Here is a 17303-nt window from a genome sequence, read left to right as displayed (position 1 = left end):
CCCCTCCGACCGGCGGCTAGAAGGGCTATTCTGTTCAGGCACGACCGTGGAGAACAAAAGTCCCTCTGAAAGGACCCGTCCAGGACCCCGCCAATCACCACAGTAAGATGTCCAGCTGAAATTACCAATTAGTTTACCAATTGGCTGCAACGGATTCGATTGGTTTGTAATTAATTCTAGTTACTGGCGCGTAGAGCAGGACGGATGGCGCCATGTCTTTGTCCTACTGACACACTATCCCACAGAGCTCGGCCCGGGGGGGGGCAGCGGACATCAATACATAGCCCTGCAGCTCCAGAGCCCCCCACCTCCTCCCCTCCCTCACACACATACAATACTCCACACACACACGCATACACACACAGAAGCGCACGCATACACACACACAGACACGCAGACACACAGCAGCCCCTCGCAGCGCTCGAGTGAGCATGGAGAGGGCGAAACCTCAACCGCCTGAGAAGGTGCTGACGACAAACAAAGACAACAGGAACCTTGTGTTTCTCAAGTCTCCCTCCCCACCTTGCCTCACCCTCACTTCTTTTTTCTTCCCATGGAAGAGGGGGTGTGATTGTGTAGATGCTAGTGTGTGTGTGTGTGTGGATGTGTGTGTGTGTCTGGGTGTGTGTGTGCGCTCACGAGGGGAGCACGGCAATGGCCCAGCGCGGAGGTCACATGGCTCAGTTATACCTCCCACACTGAAGGTCAAGGCGTCCACTCGGAGAGGAGAGGGGCAGGGGGGGAACCAGATCGATGTGCCAGATAAAAATACACAGGGACTCCTTCCTCTAGAAAAACACCAGCAACAAATGACTTAAACGCTATTACAAATGATCCCAGTCTCTTCTCATTGAAAGCGATATCACATCGCCTGTGGCGATGACTGGGTTAGAGACACAGTAATACAAGACATTAAAAGATCATAACAGTTTAAATGATGAGGTTTCCATTTTTGCTCTGGCCCAAGCCCTTTACCATCAAACGACTGGTTAGCCTGAATATAAAAGGGAACAGGTTGGGAAGGGAGCGTTACTGTCCCCATCATGCATAATACCCTGAGCGAAGTGCGAGCCCCTGAGCAGGTCCCATGAGGAGAGCGGTGTGAGGGAGGAGAGCTCGTGAAAGACGACAAACATGATTTATGCAAGCGGGTAGGGGAGTGGTAATTGAGAGTAAAGCTCCATGGTGCTTTTAGTTAATGACAAGTCAACTGGTGAAAGATGTGTTGGCCACCACAGCAGCTGATTAGGCCTGGTTAACAGCGGAGGACCCCAGCCGGCCAACAGTCATCAGGTAATGAATGCGTGCCACGCCACGCTTGAGAAGGAATGGCCTGCCAAGAGGCTCTGACAGTGGAGCGAACGGTTGAAACGCTCTGCCTGGCGCGGGACTGAGAAATGACCACTTTCTCTGACAAATCGAATCGGCCCACACTTCTGATCTCTGCAGCACTTCTCGTCAACAGAGACGGATGGATGGTACCTTGCTCAAAGACAATGGATGAAATCGATATCATGACTGTGTCGTACGCTGAGAAAACTGATGTCATAGGTGTTCCTGTAACACAACATCAACTAAACAAACTGACGCAATCTGTTATGATCTCACAGACACCTGCACGGCAAACACACTACAAAAGGTCTTAGAAATGAACTCATGTGAATTGATGCATTTCTTTCCATTGAGGCTAAGACACAAATTATGCTAATATGACTCAAGACAGCAGACCAAGCCTACTCCTCTGTAAAGCATGAGGTGGCATAAATCATGGATGGAAAATGGAACAAACACTTGATAAGAACTAATTGGGCCTTTCAATTCTGGGTTAAAGAGGTTTCAGTGTTATTCAAATAAACTCATAAATCCCCTGACCCATTCTGCATGCCAGACAGCATACATTAGTCAGTGTCTGTACATCCCATCATACAAAGCGTGTTTAGTTTTGTGTTTTGTGCTACAGCAACAAAGACTGCAAGCCTACAGTACACCAACCAGTGCACCGGCAACTGCTGTGGTTTACTACAAGAAATCGAACACAGCCACTATAAAACATCATATCAAACTAAAGATCTGATGTAGTACGAAGTCATCCCTCCTTTCGGATTGTGTTAAAACGACTGAACCTTGAACAACACAGAGAGAGCAGACAAAGGCAGGGATGGGGGGGGGGGCACAGATGGAGCTCTGGGTATGCTTGCGGCAAACCTTAGTCAGATATTGTTTGCGTTCAGCGTTGAGTCCCATGCAGAATTGATGAAACCTCACCGGTATCGCCGGCACAGTGCTGAATCACAACGCTGTGATGCTTCTCAGTTTTCCCTCAGGCTAATTCCACCATTTATCAGACCGCTCCAATAGCTTCAGGGCACAGGCTGGGATGTATTTGTGGTTGGGTGTGTATGTGTCTGTCTGTGTGTGTAAGTTGTGTGTGTTTGTGTTTTGGAGAGAAGGCTTTCACGCAGCAGGGGCCATTAGGAAGGGTGGTTGAGGTGAAGCCTGGGGCACTGCCCAAGAGCTGGAGGCATGGAGTAGGGGGGGTACAGGTACAAGGAGTGGGGGTTTGGATGGAAAGAGAGAAACAGGAGAGAAAGAGAGACGGTGGGAGAGGAAAAGAGGGAGAGAGAGAGAAAGAGGGAGACATTTGGGTAGGAGAGAGATACAGAGGAGGAAAAGAACGAGAGAGTGAGAGAGAGAGGGGGGATTGGGTGGGGGCGTGTAAGCACGCACACACACACACACAGTAGCTGATCTCCTTACACAGCCCTGGCTGTCTGCAGCCTAACCGCAGGCCTGTGCCCTGCAGAGCTGACCGCAAAGCAGTCAACTGAGGCACGCCGGGCCTTATCCTGCATGACACGCCGGTCGATAATCATGCACACCGCCGCATAGCACAACACACAAGTGTAACAGGAATACCTGGTCCCACAGTAAACAAACACACATGGATGGAGCCACGCTGCCAAAGACAGGACACGCATCCACCTGGCTAACTTCCTCATCAGGGTCATCAGGTGAGGCCCAATACTTCAGGACAGTATACTGACTACATTGACTAACAATTTAGTATAGTCTAATAGGTCAATAAACCGCTTGTTCATATACACTGCTGTTGTTATAAGAGGCAGAGGAAAGAGACTCGGAGTAACCGCCGATGGGGAATGAAAAGCGGTAACAGAGAAGTGGAAATATTGAGTCAGGGACAGCCCCACTGTGCACCTCGGAGAGGTTGCGCGTTGGAGAGATGGGAGGTAAGCTAAACACTTAGGCTGCCTCTGGCCCGTGTTAATTACATGTGCGCCTCAAGTCAAACACAGATGACCCATTGCACAGATATGAATCGCTGTGTTCAGTTTTACCACAGCAATAAAAGTTGTGATCTAGTGCTCTCCATCCCTGTCTGGAGCCCTGCATAGCTCAGAGGCCTGGACCATCAAAGACAGACTGTCACATCAAATAAACCTTCCAGGATTGTCTGACTCAGACACACATACTGGGGAAGGTAGATAGCCTTTGTCCCTTGGGACACAAATATACATACTGTACACAAATATATATACCTGTACACACACACTAAAAACACTCTTAGAAGCAAACAAATACCCCACCCGCAACCTCCACACACACACACAAACACACACCGTTTACAGCCTCCTGGTAGTACAGGTGGTTCTGATTGTGGTCACTAAAATAATCTAGTAATTTACTATTTTTGCTAATCTTCTTTCTCTCCCTACTTCCTCAAATGCATATGCATACACACACGCACACACGTGCACACTAACCCACACACACAGTGGGTTGTTTACCCTCTGTCATCAATCTTCCCCTGCACAGGATGACCAGGGGAGTGGCCAGTGATAGTCCTCTCACCAAGAGCCTTCAGAGCATTCTGTGATACTAACCAGAAAACAAAAGGAATGTCTGAGGAAAACATGGAAAAGGTCTTGTGAAACATAGAAACATCTCAACAGCCCCACCTGCTGTTGGATTCTATTAGAGCTCTTTACATGATCACAAGTGCGAGCTGGAGAAAGCCAATTGAAATACAACATAATGCCAGATGTAGACTACAATTTGTTTGGCAACTAGCATTTTTACTTGATTATTCAAGAAAAGCAACTTGAATATATACAAAGTAAACTGTACAGTTGGGAATCCAATCACAGACCAAAAATCACAGACAGAAACAAGTATGATTCTATAGCATAGTGCATAGCATAGATCAAGCAGAATCTCTGTCCACTGTCAAAGTGATGAATTCACCAAGCAAATTAGCAGCATTGCTCCTCTCCCTCTCAACCAGCACACACACACTCACACAAAGACACACACACACACACACACAAACACTCTCACACACACACCAGGCTGGTAAGAGGCCAGGCCAGAAGAGTCTGGCAAGGTGGGGCTGGAAACATGCGATGGGACGGTAGAGGACAGAGGGAGAGGGGGAGGGGGAAGAGGGGAAGGGCAGGGCAGGGCAGTATGGAGAGCCGGAGGGAGAGAAGAGGCCAGGGGTCCCTCAGGAGGGAATGGCTGCAGGACAAATTAGTCCAACACCAGCATCCAGTCTGTCAGGAGCACCAGGCAGGGGGGAGAGAGGGAGGATACTGCTTGTGGCATGCACCTCCTGGGGTTAACTGGCACAATCAGCCCTATTTGTTGTCTCCACTCCACAAAACCCAGATCTCCATTCTTGGGACCACAGGACAGAACACAACGCAATAAAAGTATCAGTCATATTCTGTGGCCGTGTGTGCATCCTGTGACATCAGTGCTGATCAAATATTTATACAACAGAAAATCCATATGAACAAACATACACGTTGGGTATGTGTGTCTGCATGCTTGTGTGTGTGTTTGGAGAGCATTGCACAGATCCCGGTGGCTACATTCATAACAGGGAGTAGCAGACACAGAGGATCAAATTGATTAAGCCTGGCGCTTTTAGGAATGACATAGTTGAATTAGCCAAGCTAATAAATGTTTAATTCCGAGCCAGACTTAGATCAAATGTGAGAAAAGCCCCTCGTTGCTTTGTGGAGGTTTTCGGGGCTTGCCCCCCTCTACCCCCTGCCCCAGCTGTCGGTCTTCAACTGTATTATGACAGCCACTGTGGATCATCTCACTAACAACTACAGGCCCCGCACTGCGGCCTACACATCATTAGCTATCCATCTGTCAGGATCCTAACAGGTTTGCGCTAATGTGGCTAACGCTCATTTCACTGCATTCCTCCTCAGCGGGGCTGTGGCCAGCCAGGGGGGCTACTCTGCCCACAGATGACTGGCTCCTAAGGTACAGCACAGGACAGAGGACCGGTGCCAACGCTCAACCGGGGATTATCTGGGATGAAGGGGGAAGAAAGTGTGAAACCAGAAATGTCACACATTGCTCGCACATGTATACGCACTCAGGCAACCACAGTCCTTCAAAATCCAAAATATAGTACACTTTGGCTTGAAAGTTTTCATACAACCCTTCATATACATCACCAAGTACTGTACAGTATTTCCTGGAGGGTAGACATTTGAACCCAAAAGAGACAGAAATAAAAAAAATACAAAAAAGAGGTTGAAGTCACAATGGGCCATGCAAATAGGCCGTGAGTGTAACTCTATACACCAGGGGTTTAGCAATGGAAAGGTCATTTAGGGAATCCCTCAGGTAGCAGGGGGAGGAGGGTCTGACACAGCCCGTTTGTCACAGTTCAATAACTGCCACTCTGAAAGTAGGCTGTGCCTGCATGTGGGCCGGTCACCAACAGCACAGCTGATTCCCAGCGATTATCCCACTCCATTAGAGAGCTCCGCACTGGGGTCTGATCCCCCACCCCCACCGCCCTGTCTGCATCTCAGTTTGCTCTTAGACATGGTGGGGGGACGGAGCTGGTAGGCACAACTAGAGCACTGTATAAAATACAATATCCCTAATAATGTGGTAGGGACAGTTGGCAAATATAAACGGTTCAAAGTTATCTGAGGTTGTTTTGCTTAATGCTGATTTAATCCTTGACCCAACCAATCTAAAATTGTTACTCTCAAACCTGGTATCTACTGTCGTGCTCAACAGAGCCCCGTAAATCGAGCTCCAGACTGTCTCTATTGATCGTAAATGACCCCTTTAACCTGTCTGTAGGTGTGTTATCGTGACAAGTGATTTCCTAGCCAAGAGAGAGAAAGCCTTCAGATTTTCACACATCCTATTGACCGATCAGTGAGAGACACCCATAGTCCTTCCTTCTCACTTGGAAAATCAATAGGCTTTTATGTGCTCATCCATGTGTTTTCATGTCCGCTGAGAGTGATGCCTGGGGCACAATTTAGAGAAGTCACTGTGATTGGGAGATCTTGGGTAATGGGACTGTTTGGGAATCTGTACTTGAGGACTTGGGACATTGTACCCTAGGGGCAGGTCTGTGTCTCCCTCTTGTGGTATATTCTAATCAGTCCACACAAAGTGTATTTCTCTAATACGATAAGTTGGAAAAAATGTGACTAGGATACTTGTTGTCTATGGCTGCCTATTTCATTTAGGATCATTTAGATTTAAATTGAGATTATCTGTCTTGGTATTACTTGCAACCACCAGATGGCATGGTAGATTTCTTGATAAAACAGATGCTTTTATTTTGAACTACTGCAAAGACATTAAATGGATGTTGTTGAAAGAAAATATTCAAAGATAATATTTATCTAAATTGTTTCTATTTTTGGTAACTTTCAGGTTAACTTAAACTATTTTCATTATTAGACATGACATTATCTTCCCCAACATAATGTGTAATTCACATAATCATTTTGTGTCTGAAATGGATATGGATATGTATGGATTATTTAACTCACACTCAATTCAGCTTCCCAGTTGTCTAAGCAAGAGGCTGTCTGTGGTCTGTGACATCATACTGTGCTTCTTCCTCATTCACACTCAAAGTTACAGAACTTTGAGTGTTCAAAGTTCTTCACCAGTCTGCTCACAGGCCCAGGCTCCTTTTCTTTTGTGTTTTGTGTATAGTTCATACTTTATCGCTAAATCCAGTTTTAATAAAAAGTATATTACTTAGAATTTGAGGAACTTCAACAGAATGAAACCCTTACTGTTTAAAGACGCTTTTTGGGTAAGTTTGGTTCATTCAGTTACTTATCTTTCAAGCTTTTTTTGTTTGTTTTTCTTGTCATACAGATGCATTGTCATGTATTATTCTTCCAGTCTATAAGGGATATTTCAGGAACAAGCTGTACTGCAATTATTTACAGCCTTAAACCAATATGTTAATCCATGTAACAACTTCCTATTTGAAAGACTAACCAAGAGATTCAAACAGTACTTTTTTCACTCTGGATAAGAGCGTCTGCCAAATGATTAAATGTAAATGTACTTTTGATTCTGAATTTTCTCAATTGTGCTATGTACTGAGAAAGGCCTCATCTTCCTAACAATGGTTTGGTCAACTTACCGCCTGACTCGCCTATTTGCATCTCAGGCACTTCTGCAATCAGCCTGCCTTCTTTTATCATGAAAGAGAAAGCTTTAAAACAAGATTCATTATTCATATTAATTTCCTTGTTTTTTCCAAAAAGTTTAAGTTGAGCTTTGCATGTTGACATATAAGGGCATCATAATCAATCTATGTATGTCATTTTGGATATAGCTAAGTGTTTCTTTTAGTCACCCAAGTTTCATGGCTTCTCAAAGCAAGTTCCAAATTTGTCTTTAGTCATGCTGGATAATATGTGTCATGCTCAGACCAAATATATCACTGGACACTTGTGTGTTGTAACATGTACGGTTTTCTAACTGTAAAAAGTCCTTATATGGCCATGTCATTGCAGGGAACGGATTTCACCAACCATTCTGGCTATGAGATTTTGATTCAAAAGCTTTGTGATGGCAGACGTATGTGCAAAGATGTTGAAGAGCTTCTAAAAATGAGGTAAGAGTTCTTACATCATGAACAGTACTGCCTTAATGGGCAGTGCACAGGATGCCCAAAAAGGACTCCCTCATCTTAGCCTTGTCTAGCCCTCCTATTGTGTTCGGTCAAATTTGACAAATTTAGAGGTTTAGATGAATGAAAAACACCTTACATTTTTTCTGATCAAAACAAGGCTTCATTAATACCTCCACGGTGGTCTACTGAATACAATCAAACACAATTTGATCAGTTTTTTTTTTCAATACCTATTTTTAAAAAAGTGACATCTGTGGTGTTGTGGGTCAAATTTGACCCGGTAGTAATCCTGGTTGGTTTAAGCAGGGAAATAAACAGTAAATGTTGCCAAATCATCATAAATAACTAAAAGGTCAACAACAAATAAATACTATGAATAAGAACCTACAATAATAGTATATTAATATTGTGTAAAAGTATTAAAATCATGTTTCATTCCACTGAATCTTATTGACTTGAATTCAATTGTAGCATGCAGCAAATACTATGATCCCCACACACACACCCATACCACTCTCTCTTTCACTCACAGTCTCTATTTGCTCCATGCCTCATAGTCTATGTATGTTGTGCTTACCCTAGATACATCCACTCTGCCAGTAAAACCTATTTTCATGTCTATGGTTATCAATTAATGCTGAAATCTAATACATGTCTTGACTGAACTGCAGTTGTCAACATGAGCAAAGGATATCTATAGAAAGATCCTTATTGACATGGAGGGAAGACTAGTGTTTGTGAATAGTCGGAGGGAGATTTCCACATTGCCATTGCCACATGCCATTTCAATGCTTACCTGGTGTACCTTCCTGGGGCATACAAATCAAACAATGAGGCCACTGTTTTTGGAATGACATTGGCCGGGTTTCCCAGATTCGTTAAGAAGCTCTTAACGCTATGAGCTTCTTAGGAGCGTTCTAAGAGCGTTCTAGAGCGTTCTTAGAACGTTCCTAAGAAGCTCTTAGCGTTAAGAGCTTCTTAACGAATCTGGGAAACCCTGCCATTATCATTACCCTCCTCTCATGGTCTTATAAATCATTTCCCTATTCTGTACATCATAGCCAAATAAAATAGATAAATGGTGCCTTTTTTTGTACATAAAACGTGCACATTGTAAGTTCAATATAGTCTGAGGTACTTAAAAAATAATTTAAAAAAAATTAATAGATATTTAACTATGGATATGGATGGCTAATATGTTACTTGGCAGATAAAACATTTCATTGGATGATATTTTTTGCTTTAATTCAGTGCTTCAGTCAATTTTACCCAAGAACACCAAAGGTGTAAAAACTTTTTGAACACAATAGGAGGGCTAGACTGACACAAGAATAACTGAAACTACAACTTATAAAGCAAGCCTGTATGCACAGGGCAATGGCTGAAGAGAGGTACGGAAAGGACCTGGTGATGATAGCGCGTAAAGCTGGGTTACAGACGGAGATCAGGTAAAGAAGTGTGTCTGCCCCTCCATTCATCACCCATCACCATTAAAAGGTCTCTCAATACAGCATGTATCAATACAGTACTCTTTGCAGTGAAAAAGCAGCAGCATTTGTTTAAAAAAAACTGTTGATCTTCACAACTTTCATTTTATCAGCAACTTAAGGACATCTTTCAATCAGCTAAAAACCCGTAAGTGAGACTTAACAACACATTTCATGATGATGTCACAAAATCAAACCATCATTTGGCTGTAGTTTTTCCTTGTTTCTTTTTTAAGAAATTGAGAACATCGGAAATCTGCATATTCACCTATCTGGAATACTGAAAGATGAGATCAAGAAGATAGAGATATTCAGAGAACGACAGAAGGAACATAGAAAAAAGGTTTTGTATACATAAGACATACATACTGTATGCCCATGGGGTATTCCAGAAAGCAGGTTATGTGACATACCTGGGTAAGTTAACTCCCTAGCTGAAGTCCAGCATTGTAGCAAAATTGCCTGTAGGTTGCTGCAACATTGTGAATCAGCTGGTGGGTTAACTTACCCGGTTATGTTGCATAACCTGCTTTCTGGAATACCCCCCTGGTCCTTTTTCCTTTGTGTATACAGTACCAGTCAAATGTTTTGACACATTTTCCCTTGAAGATGTGTCCAAACTTTTGACTCGCACCAAAAGTTTGGAAAAATGTGTCCAAACTTTAGACTAGTACTGTATAAAAACTGGGACTACTGAAATTATTTTTGGTTTCTGCTCATAGTTCGAAGAGATCATGGAGAAGGTTCAGAAGATGAAGGTGTCCTTCTACAGGAAGACCATGGAGGTACATCCACTACATCCACACAAATTACACAGCAACTGAGAAGCTGCGCCAAAAAACACTGTCAGTGTCATTTCACTCAACAGAGACAAATGGGTGGCAAATACAATTGGCTACAGCATCCATTCCAGAGATGGAAACTAAAACCCACACATATACAAACATACACGTATACACACAAATACAGATCACAGAAAGTATTTACTATAAATAAGATTAATGATACAAAGGGTTGAGTCAAAGTCAGTACACTGGTTATAAATACCAGATGTCAGCAGCGTACTGAAGAATGCAACGGTTTGTCAGACTGCCCATGACTCAAATCGAGCCACGATGAGGATAGACTCATGAAGCCTCTTTCCTTCCCAGTCAAAGAAGACCTATGAGCATAAATGCAAAGAGGCAGATGAAGCAGAACAAGTGTTGGCGAGGACCCCCTGCACAGCCACAACACAGAAGCAGTCAGAGAAGGTACTGGTGAACTCAGCCCTACAGTCCCCTGCATCATGACCCAGCACAGTTGAATACCTGTTGAACTGGTCCTTTTATGATTTGGTGAGATGAAGTGAAGCATTGAGTAGATTGAAAAAATACTGTTGAAAGTTGCTATCGAGTAAAACGATTTTTAATTTAAAGTTTTGTCAAATGATTCCATGGCCTACAACACGTTGTATTTTTGCTGTGTGCACATTTCAATGTAACTTAAGTACAGGAACAGAGAGTTTACTGACAGGAATGATGATGTGTTTCTATTAAAGGAGAACTGAGACAGCCTTGTTCCTTGTAGGGATGCCCATTTTTGGCACGTTTGAACAAAAACTATTATCTTAACTTCTCTTACTCTCATGCTTAAGGTGCAGCACAAGGCCAAGCAGTGCCGACTAGCAGCCAGTGAAGCAGGTCTGAGACATTTTACATATACAGATGTTTGTTGACATTCATAGCATCAGATCAGAAATTGACAAGTTATTTATAAAATGCCTTGTCATCCACAGAGGAAATATATGTTTCTAATGTTGAGCATCTAGAGGAAGTCCGGCAGGACTGGGAGGGCACTCACAAGAGCACATGTGAGGTAGTTATCTGTACATAGCTTGTCACAACTTTACTGTGCATGGCATAAATACTGCCTGGAAACACAGGATGACCTCACCATATCCCCTTTGTGTGAACTATTCAACAAAACGCAGGGCAAAGATATTTTGTGTATGTGTGTTTAAACAACCATATAAGACAATTTTATTATTCATGATCAAAATAAAGCTCTTTGTCACCCATGCATTTTGCCAGATCAAGGTTGTGTGTGTTACAGGTGTTTCAACAGCAGGAAGTAGATCGCATCAGTGTGCTAAGGGGTGCTTTGTGGGATCACTGCAATCAATTCTCCCAACTGTGTGTCCAAGATGATGAGGTTAGTTAGATGAGCATAAAATATTAGAAAACAATATTTATATGAATCACGATCAGTTAATTCAGTACAAGGATACCGCTTATGCACAAGTGTTGTAAGTGTTGTAATATTCTCTTGTAGGTCTATGAGGAGGTGAGGAAGACACTGGAGAGCTGTGACATCACAACTGACAACAACAGTTTTATAGAGATGAAGTCAACATGTACAAGTCCACCAGGTGAACAATACGTCAAATTTTTAAAAATGTTCACACACACAACATGACACACATAAAAAAGAGATAGACAACAGAGTACAGTAGCGTCCTCATCAATGATGGTGAAAACCAACTTTTTTGGTGAAAACTTTTTTCGAAATTATTTTTTCAATCTTCCAAAACTTTTCCTTGCGAAAATTTTTTGGTCCTGTTTCTGTAAAATTGCTATAGGCCTACTACTGAACTGACTTCCGTAAACTGAAATAGCTTCCAGATAAAGTGAGACTTTTCTCACACTCTTACATTCTCAAAGCTTATTACTCTACTTAAAAGACTTGTATTATAAGCGTTTCATATATGAGTGTGTGAATGTGTTTCACACGTCTGTGCAAGCATTTCATAGCCCATGTGTATGTAAGTTTTCAGTAATATGAATGCGTCTGTGAACATTTCACAGATTTCATGTGTCATTGCGAGCATTTCACATAGTGAGTTTTCAGTAGTATGAATGTGTGAACGTGTTATATGCCTATATATAGGCATATAACACGTTCACACATTGTTTCACAATGTGTGAACGTGTTTCACAATGTGTTTGTGTAAGGACAGTCTCAATTATTTCCCAAACGGCCCCTAATATGCAAGCGCGGGATGTTGCAACACATTTCGCCATAATACATTTAGACCAAAATAAAACAAAACATGTATTTGACACCCTAAAAGATTTCCCTTAACTTGTAGGTCCCATAGTCTTTGAGGACTACTATCAAAGTATGCAACCGAGGGAAAGCGAGGGCAGCGCTTGCCCTGAACACGGAGAGATGTCAAAGAGGTAATCAAGATTCATGAACCTGTAACTTTAGACATCACAAATGATAATACATATATCTACACGGCTCAAAACACAACTTGTGTTTAAGATTGTTGGGCAAATTGCACTTTCAGTTTCTCCAGTGTACTGCAAGGGAGTAATAATGATTTGAAGTTAAACATCAACGGCACTTTACAGTCAACAACTCTCTCTACTGGTCAGTATTAGCACTTGCCCTTGTGTACCATTTAGGCTCATGTCAATATCTGTATAATACCACCTACACAAGCTTTAGCTTCTTCTTCCATTAGCCTACTGTCTAACAAATGGCATTGTTAATGTCAACACAAAATAGGCTATTCTAGAATAGATGTATTTCCTAATCCAATGTAGTGAGTTGGTAATCGCCTTTGAAGGCCTATAATGTATTTTTTAAGAGGCTTTACAGTACCTGTATTCTCTGGCTGTTTTAGCTTATCCAGATGAAGTAGTCACACCAGTACCAGACTTTCAGCACATAGCAGGATCTTTGAGCAGGACCGCTAACGAAGACAGCTATGTGGCGCAGTATGACTATTCTGCACAGGTGACTATACATTGATGTCCTAACCAACATCATCATGATTACCATTCAGTTGTTTTACACAACTGACTTTCTCTTCCGTGTTTTTGTTCACCCCCAGGACTCAGAAGAGCTATCTGTGACCAGGGGGGACGTGTTGGTGGTGCTACTGCAAGGGGATGATGGCTGGTGGACAGCAGAGAGGAATGGTCAGACTGGTCTTGTCCCTGGGTGTTATCTGGCCAAAATCTAGTCATAGTCTCATACACACAGAGGGGAAGTACGTACACTCTCACATACTCTCTTACACAGACTCTTACACAGATACACACTCCCAAGTGTGTAAAAGAACAACACATGCAGCACTGGAACTACAGTCACACAATAAGCTTCCCTGTAGAAAGAAAGTCTGATAGATGCTTCATTCAGGGGCTCCCAGTGATAGATGACAGCAGTGAAGATGACTCACCGAACGGACATGAAAAATGAGTCATCTATGGACGTCATGAATAACTTTGCTGTTACATTGCCTCCGTGTGTTTGTGTCCGGGAGTCAGGTGGCTGAGCGGTTAGGGAATCGGGGTAGTAATCAGAAGGTTGCTGGGTCGATTCCCGGCCGTGCAAAATGACGTTGTGTCTTTGGGAAAGGCACTTCACCCTACTTGCCTCTGGGGAATGTCCCTGTACTTACTGTAATTCGCTCTGGATAAGAGTGTCTGTAAATGTATGTCACCATGATTTATCCAATACAAGCTAAATCTGACATCAAGCTAACATGAAAATAATTTGCTGCAACTAACAAACCTAATGGCAACTGTAAACTAAATAGTATTTAAACAACCATATTAAAGATGTTAATATTAACCCATGTTTTGGATGTGAACACATAATACAATATTACCATGTTGGGAAAATTATAAGATCAACTCCACTGAACCACACTGTAGAATGAGTATTTAAAAGATATATCTTGTTTAAATGTATACGTTTATTTCAGTCTTACTTGTGTCTCCCAAATCTATTTACATGGTTACATTTTTCACATTTGTTCTATTGCACTATAATCCTAAATAACAACTGAACATCAAAAATCTACTGAATATTCTAGGGTATGTTTCAACAATACAGTACACAATGCCACGTCATAGGAATGTTTTTAGTTTGTTTTTTATCATCAAAGTGGTTGAACCACTTTCCAACTGGAACTTGTGTGACTAAAACATAGCTACATGAAACAATACCTACAGTACATGGATTTTCTTAGGTAACACTGATAGTACTTCTACAGGATTCGAGCTGGTGATGGGATTGACTTAAACTTCAGTAGTATTTGGGTTGGCTTCCATATAAAGGTTTAGACAAGTCATTAACACCTCCAACAGCTCCAAAGCTCTCTATAGTGCAAACTGACACAAGAGGATAGGGTACATTCGTTACACTGTGCTAAACTGTAGTTTCTTCATTGACAGATCCCTTATGTACCCCACATGGGAACAGAAAAAAACACAGACTTGGCTGGATGAAATCAAGAGGCAAATGAGACAACTCATGAATATCAACTTGCCATGTAGGCCTACAACTTCAGCCTTACAGTATGTCATAGTAATCACATTTAAAATAGAAAAATAAGAAGTCTTAATAAGAAGCCGAGCGGTGAGGGAATCGGGCTAGTAATCCGAAGGTTGCCAGTTCGATTCCCAGTCATGCCAACTGACGTTGTGTCCTTGGGCAAGGCACTTCACCCTACTTGCCTCGGGGGAATGTCCCTGTACTTACTGTAAGTCGCTCTGGATAAGAGCGTCTGCTAAATGACTAAATGTAAATGTAAGAACAGTAATAATATGCTCATCAATAAATAAATAGATAGCTTAGTGACCTTTGCCCTTTCCCCATCACCAGTGTACTCTATGATCATGAATTGTGCAAGGTGTTCTTGAGCTGACAACAGTTGAAACTAATATGAATGTGTCCGGTGGGGCTTTCTTATTATTATGGATAAATTGCAGAATAAGGGTCCTCTTCAAGCATAGGTGTTAGTTGTGACGAGCAGCTCATAAGCTGGGTCATGACTCCTCCTGCACAGTACCACGCAGGCACACAGCATCCCCATCATCTAGAAGAGGACAGGAATATAGGACAGAGGGCATGTTTGTATAACTGTTGAAGAAACAGGCACATTGGGCGCTAGGCATTCCCATGTCTCCAAACAGTGGTATTAACACAAAAGACATGAGTTTTGATTTTGAAAATCATGCCACTGTGGCCTGCAGAGTAATTTTTTGCTGCAGGGAATTACTGCAGCTCAGGTCCCCATGCTCTCAAGTCTGCATGGTTTTGACACTACAAAACAAATCTAATAATTAAGTAGACTTTTACACTTTACCTGTATTGCTGCAAAAGTCAGGGCAGCCCAAATGACATACATCATTATTTCCTTCAATTTCTTCACAACAAGAGCCTCACAACCCTAGATAAAAAAGAAAAATGTACAGTAAAATGGTCTTTCTCGCTCTCTCGCTGTCTCAGTCTCTCTCTCTCTCTCTGAGTGTGTGTTTCTCCTCCTTACCTCTTGGTAGAGGTCTCCTGGATGTGTCAGAGTCCCAGTACAGTTACTGATGTTGGGTTTACAGCAGCTGACGGGAACACTGTTGTTTTTGGACTCCTTGAACCAGGTGGTGTTCCTCCAATCAGCATAGTTATGAATTCCACAGCAGTGAAGCTAAAGTTAAAGTGATAAGAGTGTAAGGACACTGCTACTGAAACCTGAATATGGTGCAATTATTTAGTGATCAGGACATAAGTGTATTCTCACCTGTCTCTGAACATAGTCAATGGCACGACTAGGAGCATCAGTGTTAGTGCCATTGTACTCATCATACACCTTCTTAATGGAATGATTGACTTCATCCTCCACCTAAAATAACATGTGTCAATAAGTGGAAAATGTGCTTAAAACAATAATGTAATTAATCTCATGATTAACAAAGTAGTACAGCTGACACACCACAAATTTCAGACGACCTGACAATGTAAAATACAACATGTAACTTACCTTTGCCCTGTATATGTACCCAAGTACCACCACAACGACCTCTGTGACAAACACCAGCAGGAGTATAGCAGCAAACTGTAGCGGATACAAATGACACTATGATGCTGATGTAAAGAAATATTGAGTTATGTAACGTTAGATCCTCAATATTGAGGTCAACCATCTGTTTTTCAAAGCTACTTACAGTTGCTAGTCCACAGGAACTTTCTCGTATTGTGGCACAGCAACCAATAAAGCCAATTATGAACAGTAAAGTCCCCACTGCTATTATTGTTACAGCTGGGATTAATGTGTATACATCTTGAAAGAAGTGATCGTAGTCATCATAGGTGATGAACACATATGCGCCTATGTAACACAGAATTCCGGCTGCAGCCTAGACAGTGAGAGAAAAACATAATTAGAAGGGGGGAACTTTTAATCTGGAGTCGTTGCAGTAGGCCTGTGTCGTTTTCTTACATCGGCTGGGGAACTGCACCCAAACAAATCTGCGTGCAGACAGACACATGCAGAAGAGCACTTTTACTGGAGATGAGATGAGTAAATCACTACCCAGCATTCTAATTATATCTGATACTATCATAGATCACACAATAAAACGTTACAACTTAACCAGTAGCAGGGAAATCCTGCAGTCTGCAGTCTGGCCATCGCATAAATGCACAAATGAACAAATAATATTATTTAGCCTTCTATATAATACAATATACAGATATTAGAATAATTCCTTTCAATACTGTAAGCAATATGTTTGCAGCTTTGTTAGTTCTTGACTAGATTAGCAAACTCGTCGGTATGGCTGGTGCTATGATTTCTAATGCGAAGATCAACAACCTCGCCGCATCACATCGCTTTTAGCTGGTGTGTTCGCTTGCTTACCCAGAATATGAGGTTCAGAAAAACCAAGACGGTTTTAGAAGAAGTAATCCCACACTGCCCCATGGTTACGTTACAATTAAAATTAGTTTTACTGCATAAAATCGGTTGTATGATAATAAAATGGCTGTCACATTCCTGCCCACTGGCTCAATTCATCCCATTTCAACCAATC

At 42.2% G+C, this 17303-nt stretch overlaps 2 protein-coding genes across 3 annotated transcripts; one reads left to right on the top strand and one right to left on the bottom strand.

Moving 5' to 3' along the window:
* Positions 1-6965: 6965 nt before the first annotated feature.
* Positions 6966-14806, top strand: LOC134028009 (proline-serine-threonine phosphatase-interacting protein 1-like). 2 transcript variants are annotated; one of them, XM_062471307.1, is made up of 15 exons: positions 6966-7117; positions 7833-7933; positions 9325-9399; positions 9552-9586; positions 9675-9781; positions 10161-10223; positions 10590-10691; positions 11075-11120; positions 11216-11295; positions 11533-11631; positions 11752-11848; positions 12569-12659; positions 12773-12855; positions 13112-13224; positions 13322-14806. In XM_062471307.1, the coding sequence occupies exons 1-15, from the start codon at positions 7085-7087 to the stop codon at positions 13451-13453; spliced, it is 1257 nt and encodes a 418-aa protein (XP_062327291.1). In that variant the 5' UTR covers positions 6966-7084; the 3' UTR covers positions 13454-14806. The 2 variants fall into 2 exon arrangements, with proteins under 2 accessions (XP_062327291.1, XP_062327292.1); XM_062471308.1 differs by lacking the exons at positions 11075-11120; positions 11216-11295.
* A 172-nt stretch (positions 14807-14978) lies between these two features.
* Positions 14979-17303, bottom strand: tspan3b (tetraspanin 3b). Its single transcript, XM_062471309.1, has 7 exons — positions 17132-17303; positions 16437-16628; positions 16253-16327; positions 16013-16114; positions 15767-15919; positions 15584-15667; positions 14979-15313 (listed from the first exon to the last, which is right to left on the bottom strand). Exons 1-7 carry the CDS (start codon positions 17192-17194, stop codon positions 15221-15223), a joined length of 762 nt encoding a protein of 253 aa, XP_062327293.1. The 5' UTR covers positions 17195-17303; the 3' UTR covers positions 14979-15220.

This window comes from Osmerus eperlanus, chromosome 10 (genome assembly GCF_963692335.1).
Source record: "Osmerus eperlanus chromosome 10, fOsmEpe2.1, whole genome shotgun sequence".
Lineage (NCBI taxonomy): Eukaryota > Metazoa > Chordata > Actinopteri > Osmeriformes > Osmeridae > Osmerus > Osmerus eperlanus.
The sequence above is the reverse complement of the archived record's forward strand: the minus strand, read 5'-3'. Positions and strand labels throughout refer to the sequence as shown.

What these genes read in the sequence shown, in the direction of transcription:
- LOC134028009 (XM_062471307.1), top strand. Translation starts at nt 7,085, where the DNA reads ATGAAACCCTTACTGTTTAAAGACGCTTTTTGG. An exon ending in GGGTTACAGACGGAGATCAG is followed by an intron (nt 9,400 to 9,551) that starts GTAAAGAAGTGT and finishes TCATTTTATCAG; the next exon opens with CAACTTAAGGACATCTTTCA. An exon ending in AACATGTACAAGTCCACCAG is followed by an intron (nt 11,849 to 12,568) that starts GTGAACAATACG and finishes CTTAACTTGTAG; the next exon opens with GTCCCATAGTCTTTGAGGAC.
- tspan3b (XM_062471309.1), bottom strand. Translation starts at nt 17,194, where the DNA reads ATGGGGCAGTGTGGGATTACTTCTTCTAAAACCGTCTTGGTTTTTCTG. An exon ending in TTCTGAACCTCATATTCTGG is followed by an intron (nt 16,629 to 17,131) that starts GTAAGCAAGCGA and finishes CTCACTGTCTAG; the next exon opens with GCTGCAGCCGGAATTCTGTG. An exon ending in GTTCCTGTGGACTAGCAACT is followed by an intron (nt 16,328 to 16,436) that starts GTAAGTAGCTTT and finishes TATCCGCTACAG; the next exon opens with TTTGCTGCTATACTCCTGCT.